Source organism: Scyliorhinus torazame, chromosome 2, assembly GCF_047496885.1.
Source record: "Scyliorhinus torazame isolate Kashiwa2021f chromosome 2, sScyTor2.1, whole genome shotgun sequence".
Taxonomy (NCBI): domain Eukaryota; kingdom Metazoa; phylum Chordata; class Chondrichthyes; order Carcharhiniformes; family Scyliorhinidae; genus Scyliorhinus; species Scyliorhinus torazame.
Window position 1 is genome coordinate 197,010,325 of NC_092708.1, and position 18,847 is coordinate 197,029,171.

Below are 18,847 nucleotides of genomic sequence, written 5' to 3' on the forward strand. Positions count from 1 at the left end.
GCGATCAATCATCTCAGCTCCAAGACATAGCAGGAGTTCCTCAGGATAGTGTCCTAGGCCCAACCATCTTTTAGCTGCTTCATCAGTGACCTTCCTTCCATAAGGTCAGAATGGGGATGCTCGCTGATAATTGCACAATGTTCAGCACCCTTTGCTAACAGTCCCACCAAGCAGGACAACAGTCGTGAGTTGTTTGGAGGAGGATGGCGTAGTCAACTGTGTCAAAGGCTGCAGACAGGTCAAGGAGGGATAGTTTATCTTTGACATTCACATATCAATTGTGACTTTGATAAGAGCCGTTTCTGTTCTGACTCCATCCTCCAATACATTTTATCCCTGACTCCACACACCCTAACCCTGGTCACATGACTCTGTAATGCTATCAAAGGCCTGCTACGTAGGCCACAGCCTTGTCTTTGCCAAATAACTCATTATAGTTGGTTAACTATGATCTGTGTCTCTAGATGATCTATCATCTGGCCTTTTTTCAAAGTAAGAGTATCCTTCCTACCAGTATAATAACTGATTCATAGTTCCCTGCGCTAATTCTTTTTCCTTCTGTCATTTAGCAGTTCTCTGGGATTATTCCACTGCCTACTGGATTGTTAACTACCGTCATTAGTGCCTCTGCTAGCCTTGCTAGCTACTTTTGAGTTATCTGCAGGTGCAATCCAGGACCCAGGCTTTGCCCGCCTTAGGTTTGGCTGGTTTGTCTCATAGCCTATATCGTTCTGTATTAACTGTTATAATATCTCTCTTGACATCTTGGACAGATTTAACAGAATAAAGGAAGTAAAGTCAGAATAATACTTTCAGATGTAGCAGGCAGGAGGACAGGATGGTACTGGGGTCTGAAGGATTTGAGCAGATATGTCAAAATATATTTTCATACACAACCGTGATGAACAGCTGGAATAGTTTGCCAATGTCGTCCTGTATTTTGGCGCAGGCTGATGGAGCGTAACAAAATCGAGACGGCTTGTAATTGTGGATTATCTGCTGTAATCTTTGTGCCATCAGTGAAACATCCTGAACACCAATCGTCCGGCTTAAGGGGGGAGACAGTTTATCCTAGCTGACATTGTCACATTCTATTTCGCATTTATACATTAGCAATTAATCATCTGTTTTAATTACCCATCATACTGTAATTTATTGATGTGAGCAAAAATTATTAACGTAATATTTCCTGTCGAGCATGTTTTTTTTCCAAGGCAGAATCGAGCCCTAAGGACTCCCCGAGAATTGGGCTTTTCTCGTATTAGCTTGATTTGCCATCAACACATGAATCCGCTGCCATTGCCGTTTGTGCTGCCGTCACAACACATTCCAGGCCTTGTTCGAATAATTACTCAGAATACAGGGTACAAATTCTGCTTCATGCACTCTTTGCCCACATTTAGAGAAGGGATGGGTTCTGTCTGTTGGCCCGCTTTGGGTTTCCATTAGCAGGCAACAAGCAGCAGGCTGATTGACACTGTTCCTGCACCTTTGTTAGGGATTGAGGGCATCTCATTGTCCCACGGCCCCTTTTAATTCAACAACATTGGTACAGAGATCTGCCCTGTTAATTGGGAGTATTGGTATTGAGAGGTCTTCTGTTAAATGGCAGCATCATTATTGAGGGGACTCCCGTTAAATGGAGTATCATTGCAGAGAGATATCCTGTTAAACAGGAGCATCATTATGGAGAAGTGTCCTATCAGACTGCTTTCTCACTTTTCTTAACGCAATGCAATTGCTACGGAAGAGGAACAATTATGAATATTTTTACTGTGTTCTCTTTGCTTCTCCATGTTGACTTTGTTTTCATTCAGTGCTGATGCCCTCAGCAGATGGTTAACGGAAGTTACTCTGGCATAGTGACCAATTAACTTCACAACTGCATTTATATAGCACATTTAATGGAGTAAAACACCCCAAGGCACTTCACAGGAGTATTATCAGTCAGGATACGATATTGAGTCACGTAAGATTTGTGGACAAACGACCAAAAGCTTGGTCAAAGAGGTAGGTTTAAGAATGGATCCAGAGATTAGGGCTCAGACAGATGAAGACACCACCACCAATGGTGCAACAAAGGAAATCGGTTTAATGTGTGGCTCAGGCTGCATTTTGTGGGTGGTAACACTCCAGTGTAGGTGTTTGGGCTGTTATACTTTGGCTTGCCAAGTTGTGTGGCAGATCTTCCTTGAGTACTTTTGCTCAGTCTCCTTCAGAATTTACCAGCTTAGCATGATGTATTCCCATTCAGTCATGAAATTTAACTTCATTCCACAAACCCATTCAATGATAAGAGTTTCATCAATGTGCTTTGTGTCCAACAGAAAAGTAATCTGCTATTAAAAAAAGAGCGCTCAAGAATTATCAAAGAGAGAACATTGCATGAAAAAGAGACTCCTCTGGAGTCCTGTAACATACTCTCCACCAGAGGGCACCATTATTCTAGATACAAACTGGGAGGTATCTGGGTGAGATTTTAACTCATTCAAAATCCATTGATTTGCAGAGTTAAAATCATACCCATAGAAGCTGTGAATGTTGGACAACCGGGGGGAGAGGGTGTGTGTGTGTGGTGGTGAGAGAGAAAAGAAGCTGCAGATTTGACAGCACAAGAAGGCAAGTTAATTCTTTGGTCGGATAGTTTTACTGGTCTTTATTCTTAGACATAGAATTTACAGTGCAGAAGGAGGCCATTTGGCCCATCGAGACTGCACTGGCTCTTGGAAAGAGCACCCTACCAAAGGTCCACACCTCCATCCTATCCCCATAACCCAGTAACCCCACCCAACACTAAGGGCAATTTTGGACACTAAGGGCAATTTATCATGGCCAATCCACCTAACCTGCACATCTTTGGACTGTGGGAGGAAACCGGAGCACCCGGTGGAAACCCACGCACACACGGGGAGGATGTGCAGACTCCGCACAGACAGTGACCCAAGCCGGGAATCGAACCTGGGACCCTGGAGCTGTGAAGCAATTGTGCTATCCACAATGCTACTGTGCTGCCCTATTCTGTCAGATGTTGGCGAGACTGCTATGCATCAAATCCTCATATGGTCTTTCCTCCTATGTGTCAAATCAACCACTTTCATCAAATGTGAGAGTGGCTGACACACTTCCTAGGGGTGAAAGCTGCTAATTTCCCTTTGATTTTGTTATTTGGGTTACAATAACGATACAACAGATAATATTTCCAGTGCAGAATCATTCAGCCTAACTTATCTGTACATTAGTGCTTATGCCTCACACAATCCTCCTTCCACCATCAGCATATCCTTCTAGCCCTTTCTCCCTGCTGTTCATCTAGCTTCCTCAATAAGTGTATCTTTGCGATTCTGGTGTCATCCTGGTGTATCTTTCTTTGCACCTTCTCCAGTGCCTCTACACCGTCACAATATGGAGATCAGAACGGTTCACTACAGGACACAAGATGGCGCCAGAGCATACTAATATCTTCAAATTTAATTCTAACATCAACATGGGCAGCACGGTGGCGCAGTGGTTAGCACTGCAGTCTCACGGCGCCAAGGTCCCTGGTTCGATCCCGGCTCTGGGTCACTGCACATGTGGAGTTTGCACATTCTCCCCGTGTTTGCGTGGGTTTTGCCCCCACAACCCAAAGATGTGCAGGTTAGGTGGATTGAACATGCTAAATTGTCCATTAATTGGAAAAAATTAATTGGGTACTTTAAATTTTTTTAAAAAAATTCTAACATCAACATTATCACTAACTTTTCTCTTTTATCTTCCCTTGCAGGTTTGAAGCTAAGTATTTACATTGCGTACCTTGTGTTGCCCTATTATGTATTTTCTTTTTATTTTATTTTCATGTACTAAATGATCTGTTTGAGCTGCTGGCAGAAAAATACTTTTCACTGTACCTCGGTACACGTGACAATAAACAAATCCAATCCAAGCATAGTCGAATCGAGATTCTAAATAAACTCAATGTAACTTCTCTGCTTTTCAATTCCAAACCGCCAGATAAGAACCCGACTGCTTTGTCTTTAGTCTCGTGGACTGGTTTTCCCTGTGTCACCTCTTATAAAAAAGATCTGCATCCAAAAAGCACCTTTCACAGGCTGGATTTCACAAAACTTTGAGGAGGTCTTGTGGCAACAGGGGTATCACCCCTACCACTGGACCCGAAGCTCCAGGTTCAAGTCCTGGCCAGGACTTGTTGGCCATGGAAAGTGTGTTCATAATGCAGTTCAATGGGCTGATAATCAGCTCGGGAATCCTTCCATCACTTCCACATTATTCCCCAAAGGGAACATGTGTGTTTGTAAAGATTCACGAAAAAAATAACAAAGCACTTTACACCCAATTAAGTGCTTCTGATTAGTAGGTACTGTTGTAATGTTGGAAATGATAATTATCGGCACTATCCGATAGCTGTTCCTCTCCCTAATTAGAATTTCTTCCCCCCTCACCCACCCTTCCTTCCGCCCTCACCCACCCTTCCTTCCCCCCTCAGCCACCCTTCCTTCCCCCCTCACGAACCCTTCCTTCCCCCTCACCCACCCTTCCTTCCCCCCTCACCCACCCTTCCTTCCCCCCTCACCCACCCAGGGGGGAATGGGAGCATGAGGGGGAAGGGGAGCATGAGGGGGGAAGGAGAGCACGAGTGGGAAGGGGAGCACGAGGGGAAGGGGAGCACAAGGGGAAGGGGAGAACAAGGTGAAGGGGAGCATGAGCAGGGGAAGGGGAGCACGAGGGGGAAGGAGAGCACGAGGGGGGAATGGGAGCACGAGGGGGGAATGGGAGCACGATGGGGGAAGGGGAGCATGAGGGGGGAAGGGGAGCACGAGGGGAAGCGGAGCACAAGGGGAAGGGGTGCACAAGGGGAAGGGGAGCATGAGCTGGGGAAGGGGAGCACGAGGGGAAAGGGGAGCATGAGGGGGGAATGGGAGCACGAGGGGAATGGGAGCATGAGGGGAAGGGGAGCATGAGGGGGGGAAGGGGAGCACGAGGGGAAAGGGGAGCATGAGGGGGGAATGGGAGCACGAGGGGAATGGGAGCACGAGGGGAAAGGGGAGCATGAGGGGGGAAGGAGAGCACGAGGGGGAAGGGGGCCATGAGGGGGGAAGGGGAGCACGAGGGGAAGGGGAGCACAAGGGGAAGGGGAGAACAAGGAGAAGGTAAGCATGAGCAGGGGAAGGGGAGCACGAGGGGGAAGGAGAGCACGAGGGGGAAGGTGAGCACGAGGGGGGAATGGGAGCACGAGGGGGGAATGGGAGCACGAGGGGGGAAGAGGAGCACGAGGGGAAGGGGAGCACAAGGGGAAGGGGAGCATGAGCAGGGGAAGGGGAGCACGAGGGGGAAGGGGAGCACAAGGGGGAAGGGGAGCGCGAGGGGGAAGGGGACCATGTGGGGGGAAGGGGAGCACGAGGGGAAGGGGAGCACGAGGGGAAGGGGAGCACGAGGGGGAAGGGGAGCATGAGGGGGGAATGGGAGCATGAGGGGGGAAGAGGAGCACGAGGGGAAGGGGAGCACAAGGGGAAGGGGAGCATGAGCAGGGGAAGGGGAGCGCGAGGGGGAAGGGGACCACGTGGGGGGGAAGGGGAGCACGAGGGGAAGGGGAGCACGAGGGGGAAGGGGAGCATGAGGGGGGAATGGGAGCATGAGGGGGGAATGGGAGCACGAGGGGAAGGGGAGCATGAGGGAGGAAGGGGAGCACGAGGGAGGAAGGGGAGCACGAGGGGAAGGAGGGCACGAGGGGGGAAGGGGAGCACAAGGGGGGAAGGGGAGCACGAGGGGAAGGGGAGCACAAGGGGAAGGGGAGAACAAGGGGACGGGGAGCATGAGCAGGGGAAGTGGAGCACGAGGGGGAAGGGGAGCATGAGGGGGGAAGGGGAGCATGAGCAGGGGAAGGGGAGCACGAGGGGGAAGGGGAGCACGAGGGAGAAGGGGAGCGCGAGGGGGAAGGGGAGCACGAGGGGGAAGGGGAGCATGTGGGGGGAAGGGGAGCACGAGGGGAAGGGGAGCACGAGGGGGAAGTGGAGTGGGGGGAGAAGGAGAGCACAAGGGGAAGGGGAGCATGCGAGGGGAAGGGGAGCATGAGGGGAAGGGGAGCACAAGGGGAAGGGGAGCATGAGGAGGGAAGGGGAGCACGAGGGGGAAGGGGAGCATGAGGGGGGAAGGGGAGAACGAGGGGAAGGGGAGCACGCGGGGGAAGGGGAGCACGAGGGGAAGGGAGCACGAGGGGAAGGGGAGCATGGGGGGAAGGGGAGCATGGGGGGAAGGGGAGCACGAGGGGAAGGGGAGCACGAGGGGAAGGGGAGCACGAGGGGGAAGTGAGCACAAGGGGAAGGGGAGCATGAGCAGGGGAAGGGGAGCATGAGCAGGGGAAGGGGAACACGAGGGGGAAGGGGAGCATGAGGGAGAAGGTGAGCACGAGGGGAAGGGGAGCATGAGGGGGGAAAGGGAGCACAAGGGGAAGGGGAGCACAAGGGGAAGGGGAGCATGAGCAGGGGAAGGGGAACACGAGGGGGAAGGGGAGCACGAGGGGAAGGGGAGCATGAGGGGGGAAGCGGAGCACAAGGGGAAGGGGAGCACAAGGGGAAGGGGAGCACAAGGGGAAGGGGAGCATGAGGGGGATGGGGAGCATGAGGGGGAAGGGGAGCATGAGGGGGGAATGGGAGCACGAGGGGAATGGGAGCACGAGGGGAAGGGGAGCACGAGGGGAAGGGGAGCACGAGGGGGAAGGGGAGCACGAGGGGGAAGGGGAGCACAAGGGGAAGGGGAGCATGAGCAGGGGAAGGGGAGCATGAGCAGGGGAAGGGGAACACGAGGGGGAAGGGGAGCATGAGGGAGAAGGTGAGCACGAGGGGAAGGGGAGCATGAGGGGGGAAGGGGAGCACAAGGCGAAGGGGAGCACAAGGGGAAGGGGAGCATGAGCAGGGGAAGGGGAACACGAGGGGGAAGGGGAGCACGAGGGGAAGGGGAGCATGAGGGGGGAAGCGGAGCACAAGGGGAAGGGGAGCACAAGGGGATGGGGAGCACAAGGGGAAGGGGAGCACAAGGGGAAGGGGAGCATGAGGTGGATGGGGAGCATGAGGGGGAAGGGGAGCATGAGGGGGGAATGGGAGCACGAGGGGAATGGGAGCACGAGGGGAAGGGGAGCATGAGGGGGGGAAGGAGAGCACGAGTGGGAAGGGGAGCACGAGGGGAAGGGGAGCACAAGGGGAAGGGGAGAACAAGGAGAAGGGGAGCATGAGCTTGGGAAGGGGAGCACGAGGGGGAAGGAGAGCACGAGGGGGGAATGGGAGCACGAGGGGGGAATGGGAGCACGAGGGGGGAAGGGGAGCATGAGGGGGGAAGGGGAGCACGAGGGGAAGCGGAGCACAAGGGGAAGGGGTGCACAAGGGGAAGGGGAGCATGTGCTGGGGAAGGGGAGCACGAGGGGGAAGGGGAGCATGAGGGGAAATGGGAGCACGAGGGGAATGGGAGCACGAGGGGAAGGGGAGCATGGGGGGGAAGGAGAGCACGAGGGGGAAGGGGGCCATGAGGGGGGAAGGGGAGCACGAGGGGAAGGGGAGCACGAGGGGAAGGGGAGAACAAGGAGAAGGTAAGCATGAGCAGGGGAAGGGGAGCACGAGGGGGAAGGAGAGCACGAGGGGGGAATGGGAGCACGAGGGGGGAATGGGAGCACGAGGGGGGGAAGGGGAGCATGAGGGGGGAAGGGGAGCACAAGGGGAAGGGGAGCATGAGCAAGGGAAGGGGAGCACGAGGGGGAAGGGGAGCGCGAGGGGGAAGGGGAGCGCGAGGGGGAAGGAGAGCGCGAGGGGGAAGGGGACCATGTGGGGGGAAGGGGAGCACGAGGGGAAAGGGGAGTGTGGGGGGGGGGAAGGAGAGCACAAGGGGAAGGGGAGCACATGGGGAAGGGGAGCATGAGGGGGGAAGGGGAGCATGAGGAGGGAAGGGGAGCATGAGGAGGGAAGGGGAGCACGAGGGGGAAGGGGAGCACGAGGGGGAAGGGAGCACAAGGGCAAGGGGAGCATGAGGGGGGAAGGGGAGCACGAGGGGGGATGGGGAGCACGAGGGGGATGGGGAGCACGAGGGGGAAGGGGAGCACGAGGGGGAAGGGAGCACAAGGGCAAGGGGAGCATGAGGGGGGAAGGGGAGCACGAGGGGGGAAGGGGAGCACGAGGGGGAAGGGGAGCACGAGGGGGAAGGGAGCACAAGGGCAAGGGGAGCATGAGGGGGGAAGGGGAGCACGAGGGGGGAAGGGGAGCACGAGGGGGGAAGGGGAGCACGAGGGGGAAGGGGAGCATGAGGGGGGAAGGGGAGCATGAGGGGGAAGGGAGCACAAGGGCAAGGGGAGCATGAGGGGGGAAGGGGAGCACGAGGGGGAAGGGGAGCATGAGCAGGGGAAGGGGAGCACGAGGGGGAAGGAGAGCACGAGGGGGAAGGGTAGCATGTGGGGGGAAGGGGAGCACGAGGGGAATGGGAGCACAAGGGGAATTGGAGCACAAGGGGAAGGGGAGTGTGAGGGGGAAAGGGAGCGTGAGGGAAAAGGGGAGCACAAGATGAGGGGGAGAACGAGCAGGTGGTAGCGCACGTGATCGGGGATGCGTGTGGGGAGGGAAGAGAGTGCGTGGGGAGGGAAGGGAATGGGGGAGACCGAGTGGGGGGAGCGCGAGCGATGGTAAGGATAGTGGGAGAGAAGCTGGGGCAGGGATAGAGAAAGGAGGTTAGAGTGATTGGGCCTGAAGCCCACTTCAGGTGTCAATAGCGACTGGGATTTAGAAGGTTGCTTGAAATATTTCATCTTCATTTGCAGATTCCTGTGCCTTTGGTCAGTTCCTGTTCTGTTTCCACCAACTATGCACCTCCCCTGGACAAGCACTGATAAAACCAGTCACTCCCAAGATCTCAGTCCAAGATCTCAGTCCATTGCTGCTCCACCAATAATGCATGGAAGCATTTCAGGTCGACACAGGCTTTTATTATCCTGTATCATGCAGACCCAAGTAAATCCATCTCCAGGCTGATGTGGTACAGTCAGTGGTGAATACATGACACAAGACTGAATTTCAAAGCATGTGTCCCTAATTGCAGTGCTGTGGTAATCTCACAGAAACCAGAACATGATTTCAATACTGTCCAAGTAAACACTAGGCACCTGTTGCTGGCACTGAGCTGATGTTAGAGACCCTCCACATATTTACTAGGCTCGCTGTCTGTATTATCAAAAGAATATTAGTAAGCAGTCCCCATTCTCAAGCCACAAAGTCTTTATTTGACGCTTCACAGGAGCAGACCTCCCTGTAGAATGCCAGAGACATGTATGAAAAGTTCAATATGAACATGAAAGCCACTATTGTGGGGCACACACACAAATTAGCACTGACAGAACAGTGAGCTTCCAGTTCCTGAATCAAAATGACATGTCCAAGCCCCACTCCGGACACTTCAGTATGTAATCCAAGCTGGTACAATGTGAAGTGGTACATTTTCAAAGGAAGAATAAGGACGCTGGTAATAAAATGCAGGAGCAGAGGGGCGCCTGATTGGGGTGAGGGTGGTATATGTGGATAAATCGTTGAATGTAGCAAGGGCAGAGTGAAAAATTGGTTAACTCGGGCAGCACGGTGGCGCAGTGGGTAGCACTACTGCCTCACGGTGTCAAGGACACTGGTTCAATCCTGGCACTGGGTCACTGGCCGTGTGGAGTTTACACATTCTCCCCATATCTGGGTGGGTCTCACCCCCACAACCCAAAGATACACTTAATGGATTGGCCACGCTAAATTGCCCCTTAATTGGAAAAGAGAATTGGGTACTCTAAATTTATTATTTAAAAAAAGATAAATTGGGATCCTGGCTTTTAGAAACGGAAGCAAATAATGTGTGATAGGCCTTTATGAAACACTGATTCAGCTTTAACTGGGGATTGTGTCCAATTCTGGGCGGGGCATTTTAGGAAGAACGTGAAGGCTTAAAAGGTTTTGAGAATTGTGCCAGGAATGAGGGGCTTGTGCTACATGGATGGTGTAGAGGCAACATTGAGGCTGATCCCCTTACAAAAGAGAAGGCTCGAGAAGATTTGATGGGAGGTTTTCCAAACCAGGACTAATGGGAAATGGCTTCGGGGGGGAGGGAAGAGAACCGGCCTTCCTGAACCGGCTTTGCTGAGCCGGGCTTCCTGAACCGGCCTTGCTGAGCTGGGCTGAGCCGGGCTTGCTGAGCTGGGCTGAGCCGGGCTTCCTGAACCGGCCTTGCTGAGCCGGGCTTGCTGAGCCGGGCTTGCTGTCTGGCCTTGCTGAGCCGGGCTTGCTGTCTGGCCTTGCTGAGCCGGGCTTCCTGAGCCGGCCTTGCTGAGCCGGGCTTCCTGAACCGGCCTTGCTGAGCCGGCCTTGCTGAGCCGGGCTTGCTGTCTGGCCTTGCTGAGCCGGCCTTGCTGAGCCGGCCTTGCTGAGCCGGGCTTGCTGTCTGGCCTTGCTGTCTGGCCTTGCTGAGCCGGGCTTGCTGAGCCGGCCTTGCTGAGCCGGCCTTGCTGAGTCGGCCTTGCTGAGCCGGCCTTGCTGAGCCGGCCTTGCTGAGCCGGCCTTGCTGAGCCGGGCTTGCTGAGCCGGGCTTGCTGAGCCGGGCTTGCTGAGCCGGCCTTGCTGAGCCGGCCTTGCTGTCTGGCCTTGCTGAGCCGGGCTTGCTGAGCCGGCCTTGCTGTCTAGCCTTGCTGAGCTGGGCTTGCTGAGCCGGGCTTGCTGAGCCGGGCTTGCTGTCTGGCCTTGCTGAGCCGGGCTTGCTGTCTGGCCTTGCTGGGCCGGCTTTGCTGAGCCGGCCTTGCTGAGCCGGCCTTGCTGAGCCGTCCTTGCTGAGCCGGGCTTGCTGAGCCGGGCTTGCTGAGCCGGGCTTGCTGTCTGGCCTTGCTGAGCCGGGCTTGCTGAGCCGGCCTTGCTGTCTGGCCTTGCTGAGCCGGCTCTGCTGAGTCGGCCTTGCTGAGTCGGCCTTGGTGTCTGGCCTTGCTGAGCTGGGCTTGCTGAGCCGGCTTTGCTGAGCCGGCCTTGCTGAGCCAGCTTTGCTGAGTCGGCCTTGCTGAGTCGGCCTTGCTGAGCCGGCCTTGCTGAGCCGGCCTTGCTGAGCCGGGCTTGCTGTCTGGCCTTGCTGAGCCGGGCTTGCTGAGCTGGCCTTGCTAAACCGGGCTTGCTGAGCCGGCCTTGCTGAGCCGGCCTTGCTGAGCCGGCCTTGCTGAGCCGGCCTTGCTGAGCCGGCCTTGCTGTCTGGCCTTGCTGAGCCGGGCTTGCTGAGCCGGCCTTGCTGAGCCGGCCTTGCTGAGCCGGGCTTGCTGAGCCGGGCTTGCTGAGCCGGCCTTGCTGAGCCGGCCTTGCTGAGCCGGCCTTGCTGAGCCGGCCTTGCTGAGCCGGCCTTGCTGAGCCGGGCTTGCTGAGCCGGGCTTGCTGAGCCGGCCTTGCTGAGCCGGCCTTGCTGAGCCGGCCTTGCTGAGCCGGCCTTGCTGAGCCGGGCTTGCTGAGCCGGCCTTGCTGAGCCGGCCTTGCTGAGCCGGCCTTGCTGAGTCGGCCTTGCTGAGTCGGCCTTGCTGAGCCGGCCTCGCTGAGCCGGCCTTGCTGAGCCGGGCTTGCTGAGCCGGCCTTGCTGAGCCGGCCTTGCTGAGCCGGGCTTGCTGAGCCGGCTTTGCTGAGCCGGCCTTGCTGAGCCGGCCTTGCTGAGTCGGCCTTGCTGAGTCGGCCTTGCTGAGCCGGCCTTGCTGAGCCGGCCTTGCTGAGCCGGCCTTGCTGAGCCGGCCTTGCTGAGCCGGGCTTGCTGAGCCGGGCTTGCTGTGCCGGGCTTGCTGTCTGGCCTTGTTGAGCCGGGCTTGCTGAGCTGGCCTTGCTGAACCGGGCTTGCTGAACCGGGCTTGCTGAGCCGGCCTTGCTGAGCCGGCCTTGCTGAGCCGGGCTTGCTGAGCCGGCCTTGCTGAGCCGGGCTTGCTGAGCCGGGCTTGCTGAGCCGGCCTTGCTGAGCCGGCCTTGCTGAGCCGGCCTTGCTGAGCCGGCCTTGCTGAGCCGGGCTTGCTGAGCCGGGCTTGCTGTGCCGGGCTTGCTGTCTGGCCTTGTTGAGCCGGGCTTGCTGAGCTGGCCTTGCTGAACCGGGCTTGCTGAGCCGGCCTTGCTGAGCCGGCCTTGCTGAGCCGGGCTTGCTGAGCCGGCCTTGCTGAGCCGGGCTTGCTGAGCCGGGCTTGCTGAGCCGGCCTTGCTGAGCCGGCCTTGCTGAGCCGGCCTTGCTGAGCCGGCCTTGCTGAGCCGGCCTTGCTGAGCCGGCCTTGCTGTCTGGCCTTGCTGAGCCGGGCTTGCTGAGCCGGCCTTGCTAAGCCGGGCTTGCTGAGCCGGGCTTGCTGTCTGGCCTTGCTGTGCCGGCCTTGCTGAGCCGGCCTTGCTGAGCCGGCCTTGCTGAGCCGGGCTTGCTGAGCCGGCCTTGCTGAGCCGGCCTTGCTGAGCTGGCCTTGCTGAGCCGGCCTTGCTGAGCTGGGCTGAGCCAGGCTTGCTGGGCTGAGCTGGCCTTGCTGAGCCGGCCTTGCTGAGCCGGCCTTGCTGAGCCGGGCTTGCTGTCTGGCCTTGCTGAGACCGGCTTGCTGAGCCGGCCTTGCTGAGCTGGGCTGAGCCGGGCTTGCTGAGCCGGGCTTTCTGAGCTGGGCTGAGCCGGGCTTGCTGAACCGGCCTTGCTGAGCTGGGCTGAGCCGGGCTTGCTGAACCGGCCTTTCTGAGCCGGGCTACCTGAGCCGGGCTTGCTGAACCGGCCTTGCTGAGCTGGGCTGAGCCGGGCTTGCTGAACCGGCCTTGCTGAGCTGGGCTGAACCGGCCTTGCTGAGCCGGGCTTCCTGAGCCGGCCTTGCTGAGCCGGCCTTGCTGAACCGGCCTTGCTGAGCCGGCCTTGCTGAACCGGCCTTGCTGAGCTGGGCTGAGCCGGGCTTGCTGAGCCGGGCTTTCTGAGCCGGCCTTTCTGAGCCGAGCTACCTGAGCCAGGCTTGCTGAGCCGGCCTTGCTGAGCAAGACTTGCTGAGCTGGGCTGAGCCTGCCTTGCTGAGCCGGCCTTGCTGAGCCGGGCTTCCTGAGCCGGCCTTGCTGAGCCGGGCTTCCTGAGCCGGCCTTGCTGAGCCGGCCTTGCTGAGCCGGCCTTGCTGAGCTGGGCTGAGCCGGGCTTGCTGAGCCAGCCTTGCTGAGCCGGCCTTGCTGAGCCGGCCTTGCTGAGCTGGGCTGAGCCGGCCTTGCTGAGCCGGCCTTGCTGAGCTGGCCTTGCTGAGCCGGCCTTGCTGAGCTGGCCTTGCTGAGCCGGGCTTGCTGAGCTGGGCTTGCTGAACCGGCCTTGCTGAGCCGGGCTTGCTGAACCGGCCTTGCTGAGCTGGGCTGAGCCGGCCTTGCTGAGCTGGGCTTGCTGATCTGGGCTGAACCGGGCTTGCTGAGCTGGGCTTGCTGATCTGGGCTGAACCGGGCTTGCTGAGCCGGGCTTGCTGAGCCGGGCTTGCTGAGCCAGGCTTGCTGAGCTGGGCTGAGCCGGGCTTGCTGAGCTGGGCTGAGCCGGGCTTGCTGAGCCGGCCTTGCTGAGCTGGGCTGAGCCGGCCTTGCTGAGCCGGCCTTGCTGAGCTGGCCTTGCTGAGCCGGCCTTGCTGAGCCGGGCTTGCTGAACCGGCCTTGCTGAGCTGGGCTGAGCCGGCCTTGCTGAGCCGGCCTTGCTGAGCTGGCCTTGCTGAGCCGGCCTTGCTGAGCCGGGCTTGCTGAACCGGCCTTGCTGAGCTGGGCTGAGCCGGCCTTGCTGAGCTGGGCTTGCTGATCTGGGCTGAGCTGGGCTGAGCCGGGCTTGCTGATCTGGGCTGAACCGGGCTTGCTGAGCCGGGCTTGCTGAGCCGGGCTTGCTGAGCCAGGCTTGCTGAGCCGGGATTGCTGGTCTGGGCTGGGCTGAGCTGATCTGGGCTGAACCGGGCTTGCTGAGCCGGGCTTGCTGAGCCGGGCTTGCTGAGCCGGGCTTGCTGAGCCGGGATTGCTGGTCTGGGCTGGGCTGAGCTGAGCTGGGCTGGGCTGAGCTGAGCTGGGCTGAGCTGAGCTGGGCTGGGCTGAGCTGGGCTGGGCTGAGCTGAGCTGGGCTGGTCTGGGCTGGGCTGAGCTGAGCTGGGCTGGGCTGAGCTGGGCTGGGCTGAGCTGGGCTGGGCTGAGCTAGGCTGGGCTGAGCTGGGCTGGGCTGGGCTGAGCTGAGCTGGGCTGGGCTGAGCTGGGCTGGGCTGAGCTGGGCTGGGCTGAGCTAGGCTGGGCTGAGCTGGGCTGGGCTGGGCTGAGCTGAGCTGGAGCTCAGCTGTGCTGAGCTGTGCTTGCTGAGTCAGGCTTGCTGACCTGGGCTATTGTATTAAAGACCCGGCACAGAGACGATGAGACGGATGGCCTGCTGCGCTGGACCCGTTCCTTGATTTAAGCCACATGCAGTACCAGTGCTGAGGGAGTGCTGCACTGCTGGAGGTGCCGTCTTTTGGATGAGGCGATAAAATAGGGCCCATCTACCCTCTCAGGTAGGCGGACAACAGATTCCACTGCACCAAGTAAAGGGGAGAGGGGGAATTCTTCTTGACACCTTGGGTTGGTGCTTATCTCTCAACCAACACCATTAACAAAACAAAGCAGAACACTGTGGGTGCTGGAAACCGCAAAGTAAAACAAAACCCACTGGGTCTGGCAGCACCTGTGGAGAGATGACACCACATCCTTCCTCAAAACCGGACACAATGCTGCAGATGTGGTCTCACCAAGTCCTTTTATACTCCAGTCCTTTTGCAATAAACACTAATATTCCATTTCCCTTTCTTATTACATGCTGTACCTACATTTTGACTTTCTGTGATCCATGAACAAAGGCACCCAGATCCCCCTGCCCAGACGCATTTTGAATCTTTTTTCCATTTAGATAATAATATGCCTTTCTATTTTTTTGGCCAAAATGGATAACCTCACACATTAGACTCTATCTGCCAAATTTTGGCCGATCTTGTAGCCTGTCCATACCCGCCTGTAAAATCAGTATCTCCTCTTCACTGCCTGCTTTCCCACCTATTTTAGTATCATCCACAAATTTTGCTGTGTTACTCTCTGTCCCTGTTTGCAGATCATTTTTATAGATTGTGAACAGTGGAGGTTCGAGGACTGACACCTGCAGCATCCCACTAGTTACAGTTCGCCAGCCAGAGAAGGATCCATTTATTCCCACCCTCTGCTTTCTGTCAGTCAGCCAATCCTCAATGCAATCTAGTACTCTATCCCCAATCAGAGAGGGGAGCAGTTACAGAAAGATTAACAATATTAGAAATGATGATAACAAAAATGTACGCAAACTACAAAGGGGGAAGGAGGGAGGGACAAAAACAGAAAGAATCCAAAAAAGTTAAAAGAAAAAACATTTATAAAAATGACTGTGAACAAAACTGCAGGAAAACCAGGTGAATGAATATTGCACAGGACAGCTGTGTATCATAATTAAACATTGTTCCTAACGGTGACGTACAGGTGTTAATGCAGGATTGGAGAGGGCCATCTGAGCTCCAGTTTATTAATACTGCAAAACTGTACATAATATGAACACAAAAGGGAGCAGGTACATACTGACAGCTGTGCATTCAAACAGACCAGCCCAATTCTTTCCAAACCTTTTCCTGGTGTGACCCCATTTTAACGTCAAAGACTGAAAGGAGCTGACGAAAAGGCAGGTTTCTCCAAAGAAAATATAGCAAACAGCTACATATTCGCAAACTCTTTTTGCAGCAGCCAATCAGGCTTCAGAGAGCAAGCAAGCTTTCAGAAATCAGTCCAAGCTCCACGGCAGCCGTTATTCCCTCAGAGCTCGAAATTCACCACCCACAGTTTGGGAAGCCCTGCCCTAGCCCTGGAGATATGGCAGCTCTTCAACTGCTCTGTGTGAACAAGAAAAGATAAACGCTCCCCCGTCAGCTCCAGTGAGAAAGTAAAATTCAGAAGAAGCACAAATGCCTCACCGTCCTGAAACACCCGCTCCACATTCAGGCCGTAGGTAGCGCACGTTTCGTAGTAAGTGCATCGCTTCAGATCGTTGGAGAGTTTCCTTGCTCTGGAGTCATCGATCACTCGTGGATTTGCTGCACTGATGGCATCTGCAAGGAAGAAAGCACGTACAGCATCTTACCACTCGCTGAACACTTAGTGACAATCACTGTGCAAAACCAACCACGGTTCTCCCTCTCTCAGTTATAGAGTTAAGGGTCTGCAATACACCCCCATCTCCCATGGCAAAGATTTCACTGGCACAGCTCCCACTGGCAATGGTTAGGGGTCACAAAGGAAAACCTATGCTGGTTTCAGGGCACTGTGGCAGCAGCACAGCTACGACTGACCTTGAGCAACTGAAAGCAGAATCAGGAACACACATGCTGGAGAAATGGGCAGTCACAAGGCAGACAATGAGATTTAATGCAGAGAAGTGATGAACCTCTGGAGGAAGAATGAGGTGAGGCAATCTAAACAAAATGGTACAATTTTACTGGGGGCACACGATCAGGGAGACCCAGAGATTGTTTTTGAAGGTGGCAGGACAAGTTGATAAAGCTATTGTAAAAGCATGCAGGAGAACCTGGGCTCTGTAAACAGAGGGAGAGACTACAAGAGCAAGGAAGTGGCACTAAAATGTTCCAAATCTCTGGTTAGGCCACAGCTGGAGTATTGTGATCAGTTTTGGACAACAAACTTTAGGAAGGATGTCAAGGCCTAAGAAAGGAGATTTACTAGAGTGCTATACAAGGGATGGTGGACTTCTTATTCTTCTTTCACAGTTTTGCGCATCACTGGTAAGGCCAGCATTTAAAGATTTTTATTATTTGTTGCCTATCACTAACTGCCCTTGAACTGAGTGTTTTGCTCGGCCATTTCAAAGGGTAGTTAAGAGTCACCCACATTGGGGCAGCACGGTGGCACAGTGGTTAGCACTGCTGCCTCGCAGCGCCGAGGACCCAGGTTCGAGCCCGGCTCTGCATCACTGTGTGGAGTTTGCACATTCTCCCCGTGTTTGCATGGGTTTCGCCCCCACAACCCAAAAAATGTACAGGCTAGGTGGATTAGCCACGCTAAATTGCCCCTTAATTGGAAAACAAAATTGGGTACACTAAATTTATTTTAAAAAGGGTCAACATTGCTGTGGGTCTAGCGTCACATGCAGGCAGATCAGATAAGGATGGCAGATTTCTTTCCCTGAAGGGACATTAGTGAACCAGGTGGGTCTTTACAACAATCAATGGTAATTCCATAGTCTCCATTACTGAGTCCGGTATCATTCTGGTAAATCCATGCTGCCCTCCCTCAAATGCCAAGAAATTATTCCTAGGGTGAAAAGATGAAGGGCGGGATTCTCCGATCGCCGATGGCGAAATCACGTTCGGCTATCAGCCAGAGAATCTACGTTTATGCTGGAATCGGAGGCGGTGGCGTTTTTGCAATGCTCCACACCTCAGAAACGGCAAACTCAGGGAGTACGCAGCATGCGGTATGGACGGCCTCAGGATGTCACCTGATGCCCTCCCCCGATGCTCTGCCCCGATGGGCTGAGTCCCCGACGGCATTGCTTGCATGTGCTCACACCGTTCGGGGACCTTGTGTGGTGGCTGCGGACAGTGTCCAGTGCCGCCACAGTCGGAGAGAGCTGCTCTGCTGGCGGGGGGGGGGGGGGGGGGGGGGGGGGCTTCAGCGGAGGTGGTGGGGGGTGGTCCTGGGGTGGTGAGACTAATTACAGGGGGACAGTTTTAAGGCAGGCCAGCACCGTGTTGCACGGACCCGGTCATTCTTTGGCCATATCTGCAGGTAAAGCCAGGGGCTTTACACTGTGTGGCTGCTAGCCCCACATCGGACGGAGGATCGGTGTGGGGGCGCCGCCGACTTTCTGGACATAGCCGCAAGATCGGAGAATCCAGCCCAAAATGTTTTTGTGCTGCATTGCCTGAATGGGCAGTGGAAGCAGATTCAAAAATAAAGGGGGTTGGAAATAATACTTGTAAAATAAAAATCTGCAGGGCTATGAGGAAAGAACAAGGGAGTGGGACTAATTGGATAGCCTTTTCAAAAGGTCAGCACAGACACAATGGGCTAAATGGTCTCCTTCTAAGTGAGAAGATTCTATGAAATGTAGTTCTGAACAGAACCTTGAGAAGGCTGTAATTTAGTAAATGACCACTGGCAGCCAGCAGAGGGCAGTAGCAACCCATAAAACATGCAGGAACACAGGATGGTGCAAATCTGACAACAAACTTAAAATGGAAAGGGAACACGTGTAGCTCGACTTGCAGATTTAGAAAAACAGCAAAAAGCTCTCGGTAAAGGTTTCCATTGATTACTACTTGTCAAAGACTCATCACTATAAATAGGGCACAGAGAAAATCCGTGAATGTCATGTTGGTGGGCCAACCATCAAAAGGCAGACATCTGCAGTGATTCCCAATATTCTCAGGCCGGTTCAAAGCTCACAGGCAGGCATGGGCCAGCTGACGTGAACTGCTGTTCAACGACCCTCTTACCAGTGGGAGTAGTTTCCCCATATTTACTGTACCGCAACCTTCCATGACATTGAACACCCCAATTAAACAAACCTCCCCTTCACCTTCCATGCTCTGCAGGGGAACTGCTTTGAACGGTCATTTTCACAGCAGCATTGCAATAACGTGGTGTCTGATCACTGCCAATACTCAGCGACTAAGCAGCCACAGCTTGCTGGAGTAGAGAATTCCAAAGGTTCACAACTCTCCTGGAGTGAAGAAGTTCCTCATCTCCTCCATTCTAAATGGCCGACTCCCTTATCCTGAGATGATGGGCTCCTAATTCTAAACTCTCGAGGCAGGGAGAAAAAA

General features: G+C 55.4%; 1 protein-coding gene across 8 annotated transcripts in view; it reads right to left on the reverse strand.

Annotated features, from left to right (window-relative positions):
* The window catches only part of agap1 (ArfGAP with GTPase domain, ankyrin repeat and PH domain 1), a 1,093,107-nt gene that overhangs the window by 458,479 nt on the left and 615,781 nt on the right, over positions 1-18,847 (reverse strand). For all 8 annotated transcript variants that reach the window (XM_072482227.1, XM_072482220.1, XM_072482237.1 and 5 more), the window contains one exon: positions 15,977-16,111. In XM_072482227.1, coding sequence (XP_072338328.1) covers positions 15,977-16,111 — 135 coding nt within the window. The remainder of the gene's footprint in view (positions 1-15,976; positions 16,112-18,847) is intronic.